This window comes from Macrobrachium rosenbergii, chromosome 59, assembly GCF_040412425.1.
Source record: "Macrobrachium rosenbergii isolate ZJJX-2024 chromosome 59, ASM4041242v1, whole genome shotgun sequence".
NCBI classification, from domain to species: domain Eukaryota; kingdom Metazoa; phylum Arthropoda; class Malacostraca; order Decapoda; family Palaemonidae; genus Macrobrachium; species Macrobrachium rosenbergii.
This window is the reverse complement of record NC_089799.1, coordinates 9,975,875-9,994,356: the sequence shown is the minus strand read 5'-3', so window position 1 is coordinate 9,994,356 and position 18,482 is coordinate 9,975,875. Positions and strand designations below refer to the sequence as shown.

At 36.8% G+C, this 18,482-nt stretch overlaps 1 protein-coding gene across 5 annotated transcripts in view; it reads left to right on the top strand.

Moving 5' to 3' along the window:
* LOC136837365 (uncharacterized) overlaps positions 1 to 18,482 on the top strand; it is a 459,192-nt gene that overhangs the window by 206,243 nt on the left and 234,467 nt on the right. For all 5 annotated transcript variants that reach the window (XM_067102117.1, XM_067102118.1, XM_067102122.1 and 2 more), the window contains one exon: positions 1,254 to 2,105. In XM_067102117.1, the coding sequence (XP_066958218.1) occupies positions 2,057 to 2,105 (49 nt within the window). In that variant the 5' untranslated portion in view covers positions 1,254 to 2,056. The remainder of the gene's footprint in view (positions 1 to 1,253; positions 2,106 to 18,482) is intronic.

Here is an 18,482-nt window from a genome sequence, read left to right as displayed (position 1 = left end):
TTTTCTCTGCTTCACAGCCAAACAGTTAATGTGGATCATCAAAGAAAAAGGACAGTCATGGAATGGCGAGTACTTCAGAGAAACTGTGCTTACTGGTGGAGTATTTCCTTTCCGCAAAGATCCTGAAAATGTGTTATCTGTTGAAGAAGTCACATTTTTGCATGATAAGGCACCATGTTTCAAAGCTCTTCAGACACAGGAGCTGCTTCGAAACAGTGGTATCGATTTCTTCTCGTCAAGTGAATTTCCAGGTAGCTCCCTGACCTTAATGTGTCTGAAAACATTGGTAGTATCTTAAAGGATCATGTTGAAGCGCGCACAGTGAACTATGATGGTATACCAAGCCTCGACGACCTGCGAAGAGAGGTGACTGAAGTGTTCAGGGAAATGGAGTTTCAGTCTCAGCTTATTTGCGATTTGCTGGAATCATATCCCTCAAGAATGCAGGCTGTGGTACAGGCAGATGGAGGCCACACAAAATATTAAATACTCAGAGAGAAACTTAAATAAATACCTTTTCTGAACTACTTTTGTTTTTGTCCCTACCAATTTTAGTTTATGCTGTAGAGGGGGCCTCTAATTTCTGAAACACCCTGTATGTATATATATATATATATATATATATATATATATATATATATATATATATATATATATATATATATATATATATACATATACATCTGTGTGTGTATCTTCTAATGCAATGATTTAATGATTTGGTCATTCTTGCTCACAATTGCAATTTTCGGAGAAAACACTTAAGAGGCAGAATTGGGAAACATAAGGTTTGGGGATGGTGGGGGTGGGGGGGTTAGGGAGATGGATAATGCGTATTGGTTGGAGAACATTCAGCCAAAGAAACCGGATCTACTCTCACCCAACTCCTACCTTACCTACCCAGCATCCTCGAGCATTCTCTCTCTCTCTCTCTCTCTCTCTCTCTCTCTCTCTCTCTCTCTCTCTCTCTCTCTCTGTGACAGTCTTCCCTCTCCTCCCCCCTCCCTTCCTCTCCTTCCAGTGCTTCCTATTCAAGGCATAATATTTCCTGAAGATGAGCTAACGATGTATATAGACTTTCAGTTATTGATTCTCATTTCTCGGATACTAAAGAGATGCACAATGGCATCTGCAGATAATTTTCAATTTTAAGGAAAAATACTGAATATAAAGGACATTTTGGGAAGCTGCTGCTGCTGCTGCTGCTGCCTTCACAATTTTCGCGTTTTTTTATTCTCTCTTTTCTATTGCAGGAGGGGCCACACCATGACTGGTTGGTAAAGATGACGGAGATGTTGATGATGGTGATGATGGTGACAACGAAGATGATGACGGAAGTGGTGAGCGAAAATAATCGGTGATCATTTCGTATTTGTGAAGACGAAAGTAGGTTCACTGTATGGGCTAATAATATTTCACTGTAGTCACAAACAGAAGCGGTTTATTTGCAAAATACCGCCATTCGCAGTAAGGAAAAGTAATTAAATTCAGTATCATTATTTCCCAAGAGATTGAAAAGTTTACAAGTGCATAAATTGCGTTGAAATGAATGTGATTAATTTTAGTTAAACGAAAGATGATATTGAAAGCAAGCATCTTGCAATAACAATCGTAAAACCTTGAAAGTGTCACGTATTCCGACCTTGTGTTACTAACATAAAAATAAGTGAACCGTGTCAGTTTCCCAAATTAGTATTAACAGGCATCCATGATGATTTAGTGATATTATCTGCAGCTTGAGACGGAGGTATTTATACCAAATTAGAGGATAGAAAATACAATGGCACTTGTTTGCACGTGGGTCCAACCCATGATAGTGTCTACTGCTGCTGCTGTGTGGCGTCGTATGTCCTGAAACCCACAAGCGGAAAGATACGTAAAACAGTTTGAATTCGAGAGATATCCATCGTCTCAGATCTCCCCCTCCACCTCCTCCTCCTCCTCCTCCTGCTCCTCCTGCTCCTCCTCCTCCTCCTCCTTCATTATCAGGATCTGCCTCTTCACTCTGTGCATATATTCCTCATCATCTTCTCTGCTTCCTTCGACGGTATCCACCATGAAAGCATCAAGACTTCATATCCTGCTCCTCATCTTCCTGGGTCTCGGTAAGTGTTTTGAAATGAGGTCGTTTTTAGCCATTTAAGGTTTCTGCAATTTACTCTTTCTTTGTGTGATGTGCTTCGTTGTCTTGGTGAATTGAATACACCTTACAGGTATTTTCTTTCCCTTTTTTTTTATAACTGCTCGCCCACTTATGTCGAAAATGTGTTAACATGTATGTGCAGGATATTATATATTATATATATATATATATATATATATATATATATATATATATATATATATATATATATATATATATGTATATGTATGTATATATATATATATATATATATATATATATATATATATATATATATATATATATATAAAGCAGAGTATATACAAGAAGAGGAACAAAGAAGTACAAGATATTTAGCCTTTTCTCTAAGGCATTCTCAAGCAAACTAGGAATGCCCAAGAATTAAGGCAAAAGATCTAGCATTCCGTCGTTTCACTTTCCTTTTGGCTGTGCACTTTGTTTATATTATATCTCTCATTTTAAACCCCATTATAGAAGTTTTATATATATATATATATATATATATATATATATATATATATATATATATATATATATATATATATATATATAATGTATTCATACAATTAATATTTATGAGATTGCTTACCTGACGGTAACCACATATTTTTGTGCAGGTTTAATAGTCTCTGAAGGTTGTGATTTGAAAATGTGATAGAGGGAATGACCAGAGTGTGTTAGGTATGACTGTAAGAGGGAAAGATTCAAAAGCAATAGATGAGAAGCATAATTGCTTTTGTGTATAAGATAAAAAAAAAAAAGGTAGCAGAGGAGACTGTGACAATGATTTTCCTGAGTTTACAAGGTAAGGTGTAAGGTAGGATTTTGATGGAGGAAGGAACGCATATAATAGATATCATAAGGGGAGAAAAATGTGGGTTGAAATAAAGTAAAAGATTAAGTGTTGTGTAACGGTTATGTAATAAATTTGTAAAAAAAAGAAGAAAAAGCTGAAAACTTGCGATTAAGCTTATGGAAAGGCGATGTGGATGGTGTTGATGGTGTTTGGTGCATCAGGGAAGTTGATGATAACAGTAACAGATTTTTAAGGTGGAAATGAAATAAGTCTTACGGCTGGCAGGTGAGAGAGTGACTGCTTTGGTGTAAAAATGGGACTGATAAAAGTGTGTGTGTGTGTTGTGGATCCATGACTTTTAGTTTTCAGTAAAAGAAAACTATTGTGCCGGCTTTGTCTGTCCGTCTGCACTTTTTCTGTCCGCCCTCAGATCTTTAAAACTACTGAGGCTAGAGGGCTGGAAATTGGTATGTTGATCATCCACCCTCCAATCATCTCACATACCAAATTGCAGCCCTCTAGCCTCAGTAGTTTTTATTTTATTCAAGGTTAAATTTAGCCATAATCGTTCTTCTGGCAACAATATAGGATAGACCATCTTCGGGCCGTGTTTAAAGTTTCATGGGTCGCGGCTTATACAGCATTATACCGAGACCACCGAAAGATATATCTGTTTTCAGTGGCCTTGATTATAAGTTGTAGCGCCTGTACAGAAAACTCGATTGCGTCGAAGAAACTTCGGCGCATTTTTTACTTGTTTAATATCGTTATGGATGGAGCGATGTGAGAAGTCAGAGCAACGATAGTGGATTTACTTTTATTTTAGCCTCAGTAAGTAAGTGGTTTGAAGAGTGAAAGGGAAGTTTTTTCATGTCGCCGCGAAAGAAACATAAAATCGAAGTGTTCTCATCTGATTTTTACATTGTGTTGCAATGGGCGTTTATAAATAATTGTCTATTATTTTACATTTATGCAACGTTATTTTATTTCCATAGGTTTATGTTTCTTGCATCCGCTTATTTTAATCGATTTCAGGGTATTTTGTTTCTTGGTTGGTAGCTGCTTATGTACCGCGACAAGAAAGCTGAATTTGAACGAACGCCGCAGAAATCAAGAAATCTGATCTCACAAAAATCGAAATATGAACCGAAGTACAATTCAAATGGCCTGCCTAAATGACCATGAGATATGAAGAGAAGAAGAAGAAGAAGAAGAAGAAGAAGAAGAAGAAGATGAACAGGAAGAGGGAGGAGAGAGTGAACAGGGAATGACACGTGACTGTTGGAATGACACTGGAATGTTGGACAATAGGGACTCGTGGTGGCATAGGGAGAGAGAGAGAGAGAGAGAGAGAGAGCTAGCTTTCCCTGGAACCAAGAATGCCATTCCCCGTGACGTGTAATGGGCAGTACATTATTATTCATTCAGAGTGCCATGAGGGTTGATCCTCTCGGTATGACGTCAGTCAATCCAGTGGAAGAGGCAGGCTTATAATTAATATAATGTTAGCCATTATAACTTTCACCTTTTTTGTTCTTTTTTCAAAGTTTTATTTTTTTGTTAGGTCGATCTTATTTATTTAAGGTTTGTCAGCCGACTTGCACGTTTGTTCCGTATGAATTTAAACAGAATGTGAATAAAAATAATAATTATAAATATAAAAATAATGTGCACTGCAGCACATTGAACGTCCCAGTATATTTTCTTGCTTCTTTCACTCCGAGACGAGTGCTATATTAATTAGTTTTATTGTATGTATTAAATTAATCTTTTACCCTAAATTTTCTTGTCGTTTCTTCATAAAATGAAGATCTTTTGACGGTAGAAGATAATCAGATCTTCATTCAAGTCCTATCATATTGTAATCCAAATTTCCCAGTTTCACTATTTTTGCTGTAATTTGAATATGCGTTCTTTTACTATATTGCATTCGCCATCTTAATAACTGAGGCATTACAACAGCCTTTAGAATCTAGAAAAGAATCTAGATTCCAGGTAATGGTTGCCACAAGGTGTCATAAGCCTCTCCTGGCGAACAATGTCTTCCCTTCTTCTGATCGCCCTTTGTCCCTAACAAAGGTCATATTATAAAAGTCCACGTAAGGTTATTTATTAATGGATTTGTTCTTATTGATTTATTGACTGCCGCCCACTTATCTTTTGTTTTTTCTTCCAAAGACGTCGTTAGACGTTTCTGAGTTCATCTTATGCCAACAAAAATTGGAGGTTTTTAGATGAAATGTCTCGACGAAGGCTTATTTTTCGGCTACCTTTTCATGTTGATTATTTATATGATATGATAATAAGTGTGATTCTGATGCCTCTAAATAACTGAAGTTTAAGCGTGATCATCGTCGAAGGCATGGCCAGCCGTTTGAGTGTCAATGTAGAATGATGGTTGATCTATTAATTGTTGCTTTGTAATACTGTGAATGGAGTTGTAAGGTGTGGTGAGTAAACATGTAATTTGTGTACCTTCGTAACTTTCATTGTGGCTTGCTCGTGCTTTATTCAGTCATCGTAGTCAAAATTATTATTATTATTATTATTATTATTATTATTATTATTATTATTATTGTTGTTGTTGTTGTTGTTTGTTGTTGTTGTTGTTGTTGTTTAAGAGGGTCATCCTTTCCTTTCATATATTACTATTATTATTATTATTATTATTATTATTATTATTATTATTATTATTATTATATATTTATTCAAAACAAGCAATTACTCATATTGAACCTGCCTATAGAGACATTAACTTGATAAGCAAATGCCCACTGAGCGAAAGGTCTGCGTATGAAATAAGCGGAAAAAAAAGAGACAGAGAAGCAAAATAAACGATAATAAAAGTTAAAATGTAAATAAATATTCATTAAAAAAAAAGAACAGTAGCACAAGCCAGGAAAGGCATGAACTTCGAAATCAGTAATATTGTCAGGAAGACCATTCTAAATTTAGTCTTAGTGCAATAGGAATAAAAGATTTCTGGTTCCCGGTAGTCTGGCGAAGCGGCACTTCGGAAAACTGGGATTGTTGATGCTTTACATTGCGAATAGCACACACTAGTTCTGCGGATGCTCAACCGGTTGTCAGCTGTGCACTTGGTTCTGATTCCTTGACAATAGGTTGCCAAGGCACGATAAGGTTGTTTAGATCTTATGGAAGATGATCCGAATCATAATTGTCATTGTTAGAAGAAGAGGATACACTTTCATTCAAATTTATGTAAAAAATAAAATAAAACCCAGACAGGAAAAGTATTCAAATCATCAGAAACATGTGGCTTTAATGCTCTCATTTCAGTAGTTTTAGTAAACAGTCCTTAGTTTTTGGGAAGCACTAGACACTGAAAAAGAAAGTTGGAAGCCAAATATTGTTATATATTCAGATTGAAATGCAGTGTCACCTTTACCTTGGGAATTATGGAGCAGGAATACGGTATCAAACTAATTAATTGGTGAATTCTCAGGTTTCCAAGAGTTCACCCTTATAGCCCACTGACTGTACAACTACTATCCATTCCGGGGACGGCGAGTCATCGTTTTTCTCAGATATCTTTCAAACTGATTATTTGATCGAAATGGTACTGACACAGTGTACAAGACACCTCCCGCTAATTTTTGTAACAGTGCATTGTCAAGTGGTTTTAGTTAAGTGCTTGCTCTTGACTTGTAAAGACAAAGTCGTGGGCGAGTTTGCAGTGGCCTAAGATACGCAATCGAATGTCCGCTATCCCCATAGACAGTGGGCGGGGGGATGGGGAGGCCAGAACAGGGATTATGGGAGGAGGAGGAGGGGGAAGGGGAGGAGGGACGTGGATGGGGATAAAGCGACGTTGAATGCATAGTTTGGCCATGCTTGGCAACACCATGTGAGTCAGTAGAAAAACGCCTTAACTAAAACCATTTGACAATTCACTATGTTACCAAAAAAATTAGCGGGACATGTCTTGTACACTGTGTCGAAGTACCATTCCGATCAAATGATTAGTTTGAAAGATATTTGAGAATAACGATGACTCGCCGTTCCTGAAATGGATAGTAAATTGCCCATTCCAGATTTCTATTTTACGCTAGTGGCCTTCATTCTACACTTGGGGGACAAGAGAACCTGGTTACGCAAGCGACTGCTGAATAAGAGGCTTCTGAGAAAGACATGGCTAGCCTTGCTCCGTCAAGCTGAGACAGAGAGAGCAGTGAATTTTGTTCTCTTTGTTGAGCTCAGCTTTCGAATTTCGATACTTTCCTTTTCTAGTTCAATCTTCCTGATAGCGCTGTCTGTTTCGTGGATTCCCTGTCTACCAGTAGTTAGTGCTCAACGATGCTACCTTAGCAATAAGTTTATTTTGAAGAAACTCATCTCGTCAGTCTCAGTGTTATCTTGCCCAGTTTTCATTGTTTGAAAACTGTTTCTTAGTTTCTTGCTGAAGAAATCACTCTAACCTTTTCAGTAAGCGCTGAGAAAGATTTCATATACTGTACATGACGTCTGTTCCGCTCAGTTGTGATGCAGTTATTAGACGTTAGCGCTTTTTATTTTTTCAATATATTATTGGATATTTGAACCTAGTCCCTCTGTTACGATGATACTTCAAGAGAGAAAGAATAAAAGAAATAAAGGGTACTGATCTTGAATTAGCCTGTTATGACAACTCACTATTCTTTGTTGAGGGTTAAAATAAATATCGTCTATGTTTAGCACCAGTTCGCTTTGGATAATATTCCATACAGTAATATTCTGCAGTGAGCAGTAATTGAAGATGGACTATACGTTCCATTTATTTATATTTTATGGCGTTGCTTATATTATATTTTGAAGATATTATATGCATGTGAAATAGGCTACTTAGAGATTTTAAAACCATCGCAAAATACATGATGTATTCACTTATTTTTTCAAACACCCGAACTGGTAATTCAGCAAAATATGTAATTGAAACGACGTACATTTTCATTATTCATGGTTGAAGGTTTGCTTTTTAACGGAGAAAAAGGAAATTATTTGTTAGAGAGTTGAGCACGATTCGTAGATGTAATGAGCTGCAGAGACCTATAATACTCGTATTACATGTGGTTTTACATAGCTTATTCTCTGGGCGATAGTCTTAGACAGGCACGCATGCGCACATTAACCTCGTGTAAGCTTCCATCATAAAATACTTATGGGAATGAATGGAAATATCCTTGCCTATTTATGTTATCAATAAAGTGACAAAATGTTTGTTATGTAGCACGCAGTGGAGAGAGAGAGAGAGAGAGAGAGAGAGAGAGAGAGAACTTTCCTCCTTTGGTTTAGACAACGGCCGGGTCTCCACGGTAAAGTTCAAGAAAATTGGACCACATTAAACATTACCTTGGCAGTAATTTCGCCTCCCTTTTTTCACCCACAAAACTCCATTGTTTTCTAATGTTCTTGAGTCGACCAAGCTCACTTAATGGTCAGGGGCATCCATCGCGCCATCAACTGGTTGTCTGAATAACAATGCTCTGAAGGACTGCTTGTGTAAAGAGAATAATCCACAATAACGAGGTAACCAATTGCCATTATTAATACTTTATCGCAGAGAGTGCAGGAGAGTAAGAGGGAGCTAGGGTCAGAGGAAGGGGTTCGAGGGTTGGAGAGAGAGAGGAGAGAGAGAGAGAGTAGAGAGAGAGAGCTTATCTGCTTGTGAGACTCCATCATTTTCTGGAAATCGCCTTTCTCTCTCTCTCTCTCTCTCTCTCTCTCTCTCTCTCGTTGAGTTTCGGCTATAAATGCTACAGCTGGGAAGCGTTTCTTGCCTGTTATGCGTGTGTAGTTCCCAAGTGTATGTCTATATTCCCTTATCCTTTCAGCCACTGAAGATCCTTTGTATTTCCATGTGATTTGCTTTACAGCAAGAGCTCATGCGCCGTCAGTGACGGAAATAATTCACTAATTTTGGAATTGCTTCATAGTATAGCTACAAGTTGATTTATGTTGCGGTTCATTTAATAGCCAAAATTGGTGTTTACGCGTCAACAATGGAGATATTTAATTAATTTTGGAATTGCACCATAAAATTAACACAAGTTAATTCATGTTGGATATTTTATCCAAAATAGGTGTGTGTTTCCCGTAGACAATATACGCTTCACTGGTAGGGTGGGGAACAAACTGGTATCCTGTACACTTCAATAGCGTCTCAGTGAATCATAAGTAGGATTTGATCTGAATCTTTTATATGTTTTGCATTTGACAGTTTATGATCTTTGAAATGAACAAAGGTCGAGCTAGGTTTAATTGTAAACTGCCTTTAATTTAACGCCACCACAGTGATTATTGGCTTAAAATAATAGTTGCATAACTAACTACAAGTCAAGGCTAAAATATTTTCATGATGAAATTTCAGTTCACACAATTTTTTTTCATTCTCTTATTAAAGCGTTTAATATCAATAAACTAAAAAATGTTTGAGTCAAAACATATTTTGTCTTCTAGAAAGAAGGTACTTACCATCCTCATCCTGGTTATCAATAAGAAAATTCTCTCACATGCCCTACGGCTGAAATGAATTGCTCAGCGTAGACGGGGGATCATTACAAGTAGGCATTACACCCAGTATAACAGTTTTTTTATTTTTTTACTTTAATCACAATTCATAGCTGCAGAAATCTATAAGATGAAAAAACTCAATTTGGTCTATTGTATCTGGAATATTTTTTATTGATTTTTAAGAAGCCGTTCTTGTCTTTGATGGCCTTTATTTCTTTTGTAATTTAAATCTCTGTAAGACTTTATAAAACTGTTTTAATGAGTTGGTTACCATCTTCTGTTTGATAAATCACAGGTCAGTCTGAAACATATTGGCAGCAGTTTTTAGAAATCTCTTTGCTAGTTTTCCCCATTCGAAGTAAAAATGTACAGTATTCTTGTTTATCCGTTGTAGAGAGTGTCAGCTGTAAAGTTTTGGTATTAACATTCAATTTGAAACTTTGTTTTTTATCGTACAGTGTTACAGATACAAATCTGTAGAGAGAGAGAGAGAGAGAGAGAGAGAGAGAGAGAGAGAGAGAGAGAGAGAGAGAGAGAGGGAAAAAGTCTAAACATATCTCCTGCTGTTTACTAAAGCGGACGGTAGTGAAACGCGTATATAAAAAATGGTTAATATTGTCCATGATATACCTACCAGACGGTTGTCGTTTCTGTGTTAGTCATTGTGTTCCTGAGTTTCATTTGGGTCAAACGTATCAGCGGACCTTGGAGTACCTTCCTGTCGAATTTCATGATGATGTGATGAAAAAGTGTGATTGAATGATAAGTATGGACAATAATATATGTTTATTATGCTACTGGTGGGATTTACTGACTTTTTCCGAGTATAAAAGGCCTTCTAACTAACTGGAATCTAAAGGAATTGAAACTTACGAAACAGCGGAAAACATGACCCATTATCAAAAATGTATACTGGTCTGTAATGAAAAAATGCCTGTATTTTGTCGAAGATACTTTTGGCGATTGGTATGAGTATATGAATATTTTGCCTAGGAAATGTTGCTTTGTTCCATTTGTTTGATATCGTTTTTCTGTTTTATTTACGTTTCCTTTCTTTGTGTTTTTGTTTAATATATTTTGCCTTATGTGTTTTATAAGCTGTTCTTTTCATTTTGTTTATCATCTTTGCTTGTTCAAATTGGTAAGCGGCCTCTGTCCTCTTAGGATTATCAGGTCTAGAAAATCCGAAACTACCCACGTTTTTCATCTACTATTTAAGTGTGTGAAAATCAAGCACGAAAGTATGATAGATAGATAGATGAATAGATAGATAGACAGATGGACCGAGGTTGCGGGAGGAATCATTTGAACCTTTCCCGAGATTTTATTCGTGAATTACACCGCAAACGCAGTCATGATAGGCTAGTTCATTACCCGCGACCATTGTTATCATGAGTTTCCTCACCGCAGACCCTAATGACTCGTTCATTAGGTGTCTGGTCTTTAATCTTCCTATATCCTCTGCCATTGATCAGTTCGGCGAAGATTTACGATCGAACGGCCTACGAGGTAATTAATGCATTTTTACACGTCAAGAATTGGCCCGCTTAACGCTCCGTGCGGAAGTGGGTTCTGAGCGGGAATCGACCAAATGGAATGGCGTGGCTATTATTATTATTCTTTTTTATACAGAAGATGAACAGTATTCATATGGAACAAGCCCACCAAAGGGGCCATTGACTTGAAATTCTGGCTCCCAAAGAATATGATGCTCATTAGGAAGTAAGAGAAGGTAAAAGGAAAAGAGAATTTAAAAAGAGATCTCATTTATTAAAAACAATTAATAAATCTGTAGATAGATAAAAGTGTATTAAAATGCAAGGAGAATAACCTTAGGGTAGTAATGCATTACATCTGCTCATGAACTTTTGAAGTTCCAATTGCACGACATCCTCTGAAGGGAGACTGTTCCACAGTCCAACGGTGTGAGGAACAAAGGTCCTATGGAACTGAGAACACAGAATAACTCTGACTCGTCCTGTTGTAATGATATGTGGATTTCATGAATCGTTGAACGTTCTTCATCACTATCATCATCATCTTCTTCTTCTTCTTCTTCTTCTTCTTGAATATTGGTGGCCATGCTCTCTTCTGTCTCCTGTCGCGATGTTTCTTTGTGATTAATTCACTGGGCTTCCAGTGGACTGTGAAATTTTAGCTGTGTGTTGTTTTTACAAATCTGCACAAGTACGCACAAGTGTGACAGGTTACCTTATCAATGTTGTTATTTATTTTTTGTTTGAGGATGATTAATTTCTGAAGAAAAAAAGTGTGGCTAATTTATGATTTAAGTCATGAAAGCCCCTCTCTCTCTCTCTCTCTCTCTCTCTCTCTCTCTCTCTCTCTCATATCAGATCCATGTAATGTATTCACAGAGTATTGTCAATTCACTGCAGACCCTGTTCGGTTTAGAGTGAAGAATGAATATCTGGGATGCTTATGGTACAATAGGTTTGTTAAGGGTTTGCGGGGGAGGGGGCGTGGCGTTGTTTAGGAAATTCCGAATAAGCGAGTTCCTCGCCCGTCATAACCAAAAAACAGAAGTTATAATTTTGAAGAGGAACACTTAGATGCAAAGCGAAACTGTTTTGTTCAGCGTTAAAAGGTGGAGCGTTAGTTTTGCAGTATTTCAGTGGTGGCGCCTTTCTCTCGTTTTGCCCGTCGTTATTTCGGTGCATCATTTATATTGTGCGACCGCGTGAAATATATTTTAAATACATTTTTTAATATATGTTTACACTTCCAGAAATCGTGGATTTGTCTGACCGATAATAGTCACTTTTTATACCTTTCCTTTTATGTTCAAGACATTCTTACCATATACTCTCATGTATAACGCGTTCTTAATTAAATAATGATAATAATAATGAGTAAAAAGCCATAATAATGTAAATGATAGACTGTGTTTTTCCAAAATACAAAAAAGGATAAAACAGGGAAAAGTACAGTCTATCATTTACATTATTGTGACTTTTTACTCATTATTTCCGATCACAATATAGTGATGCACCACAGATAATAATAATAATAATAATAATAATAATAATAATAATAATAATAATAATAATAATAATAATAATAATCCTATATATCCAATTTCATTATAAAAATGTATCCGTACCGATAACTAGCTGTAACGATTCTACAAAAATGTTACAAAAACGATTTCTGCAAACCAAAACCGAATAAAAGTGGAAATTTCGAAGGAAACACGAGCCACGCCCATTCACATGTCCCTTTCAGTAATTCTAGCAGAAGAGGAAAATGGAGAGAGAGAGAGAGAGAGAGAGAGAGAGAGAGAGAGAGAGAGAGAGAGAGAGAGAATTAAGGTGAAATGGGTGTATTTGGGAAAATCGTTACGCGCATTTATCATAAGCTTTTCTTCTTTCCCCTTTTATTGGATAAAAAAAATATATATATATATAGATATATAACAACTAAATAACAGCAGAAAATTGTATTAAAAAAAGCCAGTCGATTCAATTAAATTTGTAAAACAAATTTAAATTAATATTTTAGATCAAGTATTTCGTTGTTGTTGTCTGATTGATTGATGTAAGTTACATTGTGTCTAATTAACTAATTAACTGATTGATTGATTGACTGATTGATTTCAAGTTTCATGGGGTTGCACCTGAAATCGTTTTATATTTAAGTATAGGTTTAGCCTGGTTGACTGACCGACCGCGTGATCGTTAGTTATCAGGTATCGCAAAATAATTAGCCTGATTTAAACTGAAAGTCGGAAGTCGTAAAAAACACGTCATGAGGTAAAAACCAATACACCAGTAAATAAAAATGTGATTCTTTGTTTTTATATCTCAGAGACTTCTGTATACTACTGGTATTATACCGTGGGTGATGTGCCAGCAGAGGAACTGACTAAAAAATCATTTATTTGTTGCTTGTTTGTAAGAGCTTTTATTAATCTTTTATCAGAATACTGTACTGAGACGTTGATGAACATAAAAAAGGCCAGTTTGAGAATGTTATCCTCTTTAAGGAACGGATATAGTAGTGTGTTTACTACGTAGTTTTTGTTATAGATATATTTAAATCCTTAAATAGTTCATATATAGAAACAAATTATGAAAATGGAAACCCATGTCGTCTTAATAAGTGCATATATTCTAGGTAATCTCTCTCTCTCTCTCTCTCTCTCTCTCTCTCTCTCTCTCTCTCTCTCTCTCTCTCTCTCTGTAAATAAATAGGTCAACTATAGAAACGCAAATTGCGAAAAAGGAAAGCCATGTCTCTTCATAGTTCCCTAGATTCTAGGTAATATCTCTCTCTCTCTCTCTCTCTCTCTCTCTCTCTCTCTCTCTCTCTCTCTCTCTCTCTCTCTCTCTCTCTCTCTGTAAATCCATAAATGAATAATTCAACTATAGAAACCCAAATCACGAAAAGGAAAAGACATGTCTTCTTAATAACTGCATAGATTCAAGGTAATCTCTTTCTCTCTCTCTCTCTTCAAGTCTGTAAATAAATAGTTTACATATAAAAAGCAAATTACGAAAAATGGAAAGCCATGTCTTCTTCATAATTGCATAGGCTCTCTCTCTCTCTCTCTCTCTCTCTCTCTCTCTCTCTCTCTCTCTCTCTCTCTCTCTCTCTCTCTGTAAATCCGTAAATGAATAGCTCAACTATAGAAACGTAAATTATAAAAAAGAAAAGCAGTGTCTTCGTAATAACTTCATAGATTCAAGGTAATGTGGGTCTCTCTCTCTCTCTCTCTCTCTCTCTCTCTCTCTCTCTCTCTCTCTCTCTCTCTCTCTGTGTGTGTGTGTGTGTGTGTGTGTGTCGACGAACAGAGAGAGAGAGAGAATCGTTGAAATGACGGAATGGCGGGCGGCGAGCAGGCAGCCTTACTATAAGGCTCTGCATTGTTGGAACGATAATAAGAAAGGCGGCTAAACCGTCCTTAGGCCTTTCATCTGCCGTGCATTGTGGGGAGTAACAAGCTGGGCTGATTAACACTGAATGAGGATTAGCCATCACTCCCGTCGTTCTGTGAACATCTCTCGTCCTTTGGAAAGCGCTCCGTTGCTTAGTTACCAAACGCAAGAGTGATCGTTTTTCCCTCTTGAACGCCTATTGTCCGGTGGAGGGCGACGATAGCGCTTTTGCGAGAGGGAACATGTTTAGTAGCGTATACGCACTGCGTATTTGATCTTCAAGTTATTTTTGAATTGACAGAAGCAGCATTAGTATTTTTTTTTTTTTTACTTTGTTCTCACTGCCTCATCCTTCGCATCTGAGAAAAATAGGTAGTTTACAAGTAGATTAAATCGATTTTATATGTCTGCAAACTGACTCATTTTTGTCACGAGGCCATATACGCCTTTGCGTATTTGATCTTCAAGTTATATTCGAAATAACAGAAGCAACATTTTTTTCCTTTGTTCTCACTGCCTCACCCTCCGCAGGTTGGAAGAACTGGTACAGTCTACTAGTAGAATGAATCGATCATATAAATCTTCAAACTGGCTCAGTTTTCATTTGCCAAAAAATTAAAGAAGTTTAAATCGATTTTGTATATCGTCGAACTGACTCAGTTTTCACTTTAAAATTTTTTTAAATCGATTTTGTATATCTTCAAACCGAGTTGGTTTAAATAAAAAAAAAAAACAGGAAAGGAAGTGTCATCAATAACGGGGTTTTCCGTGATGGCCTATGCACTTTAATATTGCTTTCCGCCGGACTTTGCCGAAATAATTAATTGTTGACATTACGACGCGAATTATGTACGCAAATGCAGGAAGCATCTACGTATGTAAAGATCATGGGAACACGCACACATCTGACCTTGCCTCACGTAACGACAGGCTGAGTTATTATTATTATTATTATTATTATTATTATTATTATTATTATTATTATTATTATTATTATTATTCAGAAGATAAACCTTTTGTCATATGGAACAAGCCCATTACAGACGAAATTGACTTGAAATTCAAGCTTCCAAAGAGAATGGTGCTCGTTTGAAAGAAATTGCAGAAGATAAAAGGAGTTACAGAAGGAAGAGATCAGTTATTAGAAAAAAAGATAAATGAACAAATTAATAACTAAATAGATAAAAAAATGTTTTAAGATAGTGATGTCTTTTGACTCAGTCCATTTTCTGGAAAGTCCACTAAGCCTCCAAGGTACCTGGTGGTAGATCGACTATGTTGGATCGCTACCGAGGGGGCAGAGGGCATGGGGGTTAGCAGTCTCACCCTTCGACAATTGCTGAGAGCCATATATATATATATATATACAGTATATGTATATATATATATATATATATATATATATATATATATATATATATATATATATATATATATATATATATATATATATATATATATATATATATATATATATATATATACGTATTCTCCTGTGTTTAGCTCTCAGATTATTGCGTTTATTCCATCACATATATTTGTTCATTCCTCTTTTCCTCGACCGTCCATTTCCGAGTATGCCTCCCTTCTCCCCTCTTACCTCTTACCTCCCAGTGCCAGGTGAATTTGGCAGGCGGCCTCTAGTAACCCTCCCCTCGGGCTACGCTCATTTCCCCCCCAGCCCCCTGCCACCCCTCACCCCTTTTCATGGTTCTTCCTCCTCCTCTCCGTCGACAGCGACAGATGGTTCTACAGACAGATGGCTGGACAGGTGGATCTACTCACCGTGATCTATGAAGAAGGAAAATGAGATGTAAATTTGTCTCTTCGGATGTTCGAGAGCGGGTGATCACCATTATCTTCGTCATCATCATCAGCATCATCATCATCACCACCACCACCACCACCAGCATCATTTTCATCATCATCATCATCATTCATTTTCAGTCCCGATGACAGCAGGCCATTGGGTATTCAGTCGCTCCTCTAGGAACACGCCGCCGCCCGTCAGAATCATCTCGACGCGACCACCTTTGTGGCGTAGGGTTAACATCCCCCCCTTCCCCGCTCTCCCCCTCACCTGGTGGTTTCGTTCCCCTCCCCCCTTCCCCCCGAGCTTCCCTTTACCCAACATCTACGCTCCAATTCAACGTCGATCTGCTGGCTTCCTTTTAATCAGATATTAAATGCGGACGTAGAAAGAGGATCCCATCTCCTGCGGTGTTTAGGACTTTCTCTTCGGGGATTGTTTGAAGATGATGGAAGGAAGAAGTTCGATAAAAGATTTGGTGCTATTAAAATATAAAATGAAAAAAAGTCCTGACCTAGTATTGTAGGAGGAATTATTAGTCAGGGACTGACATTTGATCGAGTGATGCCTTGCACTCTGAAACTGAAGCTATCCCCAAGGTCGAAGGTTTATGACTCGGTAGAAATCACGACAGTTTTCTGTAGCGTCGTGTTTTAAAGCAGCCAATGTATTTTCACATACCAGACAATTACATTCTGACGTCGTTTGAGGTCTTGCAATAAAAGATTCTTATATTCTGGAGCATCATTTGTTAAGAAACGCATGAGCCGGTTAAATAATCAGGTAATACGCCAGTCGGTAACTCATATAACAATTTAGTTTTAAAAAGTACTTTTAGAAACAAGAAAGATGACATGAAAATCATTATAAAACATTCATTTTTTGGCTCAGTTATTTTTTGTCGCTAAATATAAAGATTTCTTAAGACACGTCCCAAAACGGAATACAAAGTTTCCGTTAAATTTTTGCAGTTGAGTTTATAAACTTAGGTTCTTCTTTGTCTTTTCTTAGTGTTTTACTTCTGTGTGGTTTTTATTATAGCGTGTCCTTAATTTTTGTGCGGTCATTAATTTCTGCATTGTTTGTCAAACTGATTTGTTGATCGCAAATTACTCCCTTTAACTAGCTTCAGCATATTCATTGCAAAACGTAATTGAAAATATTTTTTAGGTTAATTGCAGAGAGAGAGAGAGAGAGAGAGAGAGAGAGAGAGAAACTAATTTTTCTACATGAATTTGGTAATCCTTTAATTAGTTTCACCACATTCACTGCAAAACATTAATGAAAATATTATTTTATGTTAATTGCAGCAAGAGAGAGAGAGAGAGAGAGAGAGAGAGAGAGAGAGAGAGAGAAAACGCATATGTCTACAGTACACAAATTTTGGTAATCCTTTAGCTAGTTTCATCATATCCACTGCAAAACTTTATTGAAAACATTTTATTCATGTTAATTGCAACAGAGAGAGAGAGAGAGAGAGAGAGAGAGAGAGAGAGAGAGAGAACTCATTTGTCTACACAAATTTGGTAAATGGCCTAGGGTAAAGGTTTTTCCCTTTAATTTTTTTTTTCACTTGTTTTTCCCCAGCGACATCACGTAGATTTTTCTGCTTGTTCATTACTGCATTTTAGTGTCTCCCAGAGGACCTTTATTTTTTTTTTACCCATCGATACAACCACTCACTTTTATCGTTACATCATGTTTGAAGCTACGTTGCACTTAAAGGGCCACGTGTCCTTTTTACCGCGCTGCTTTATTTCTTGCTTTTTTGCGCTACTCACGAAATTCGCGCATAATTTGGCGATGCTGAAATTTGCATGTCATTTATTTCTTTTCCCCCGTGGCGGTTGAAGTTTTATTGTTTGTTATTGATTTTTTATTATTTAGTGTCGAAAATTTACAAGCTAAGCGATCATGGACAAAGTGGCATGTCCTTACTATGCAGTATAGCTAAGGAAAGACAGAAAAATAATGAAGATGAAAAGAGTAACGTAAAGATAATAACAGAACATACAGCAGATAGGAAATCAATGAGATTAACAGAATTAAAGGTACCTGAAATTTAACATCGTAGACTAGACGCCCCGACATCCATTACAATTGCCCCTTTTTTTTCGCAGGGACCTGGAACTTAAATGAAAGCTTTTTGGAAGCTTAGCAGCGATTGCACATTTGAATGCTAGAAATTCGAACATCAATAGGTGTACACCATTTGATATATTTTTTTTTCTGTAATTATTTATTCTGAACATGATTGAGGAGTTTCATATATTTACCCATCGAAGATTTCTTTCTAAGCGCCATCTGACTCCTAAAATATGTTTGTTG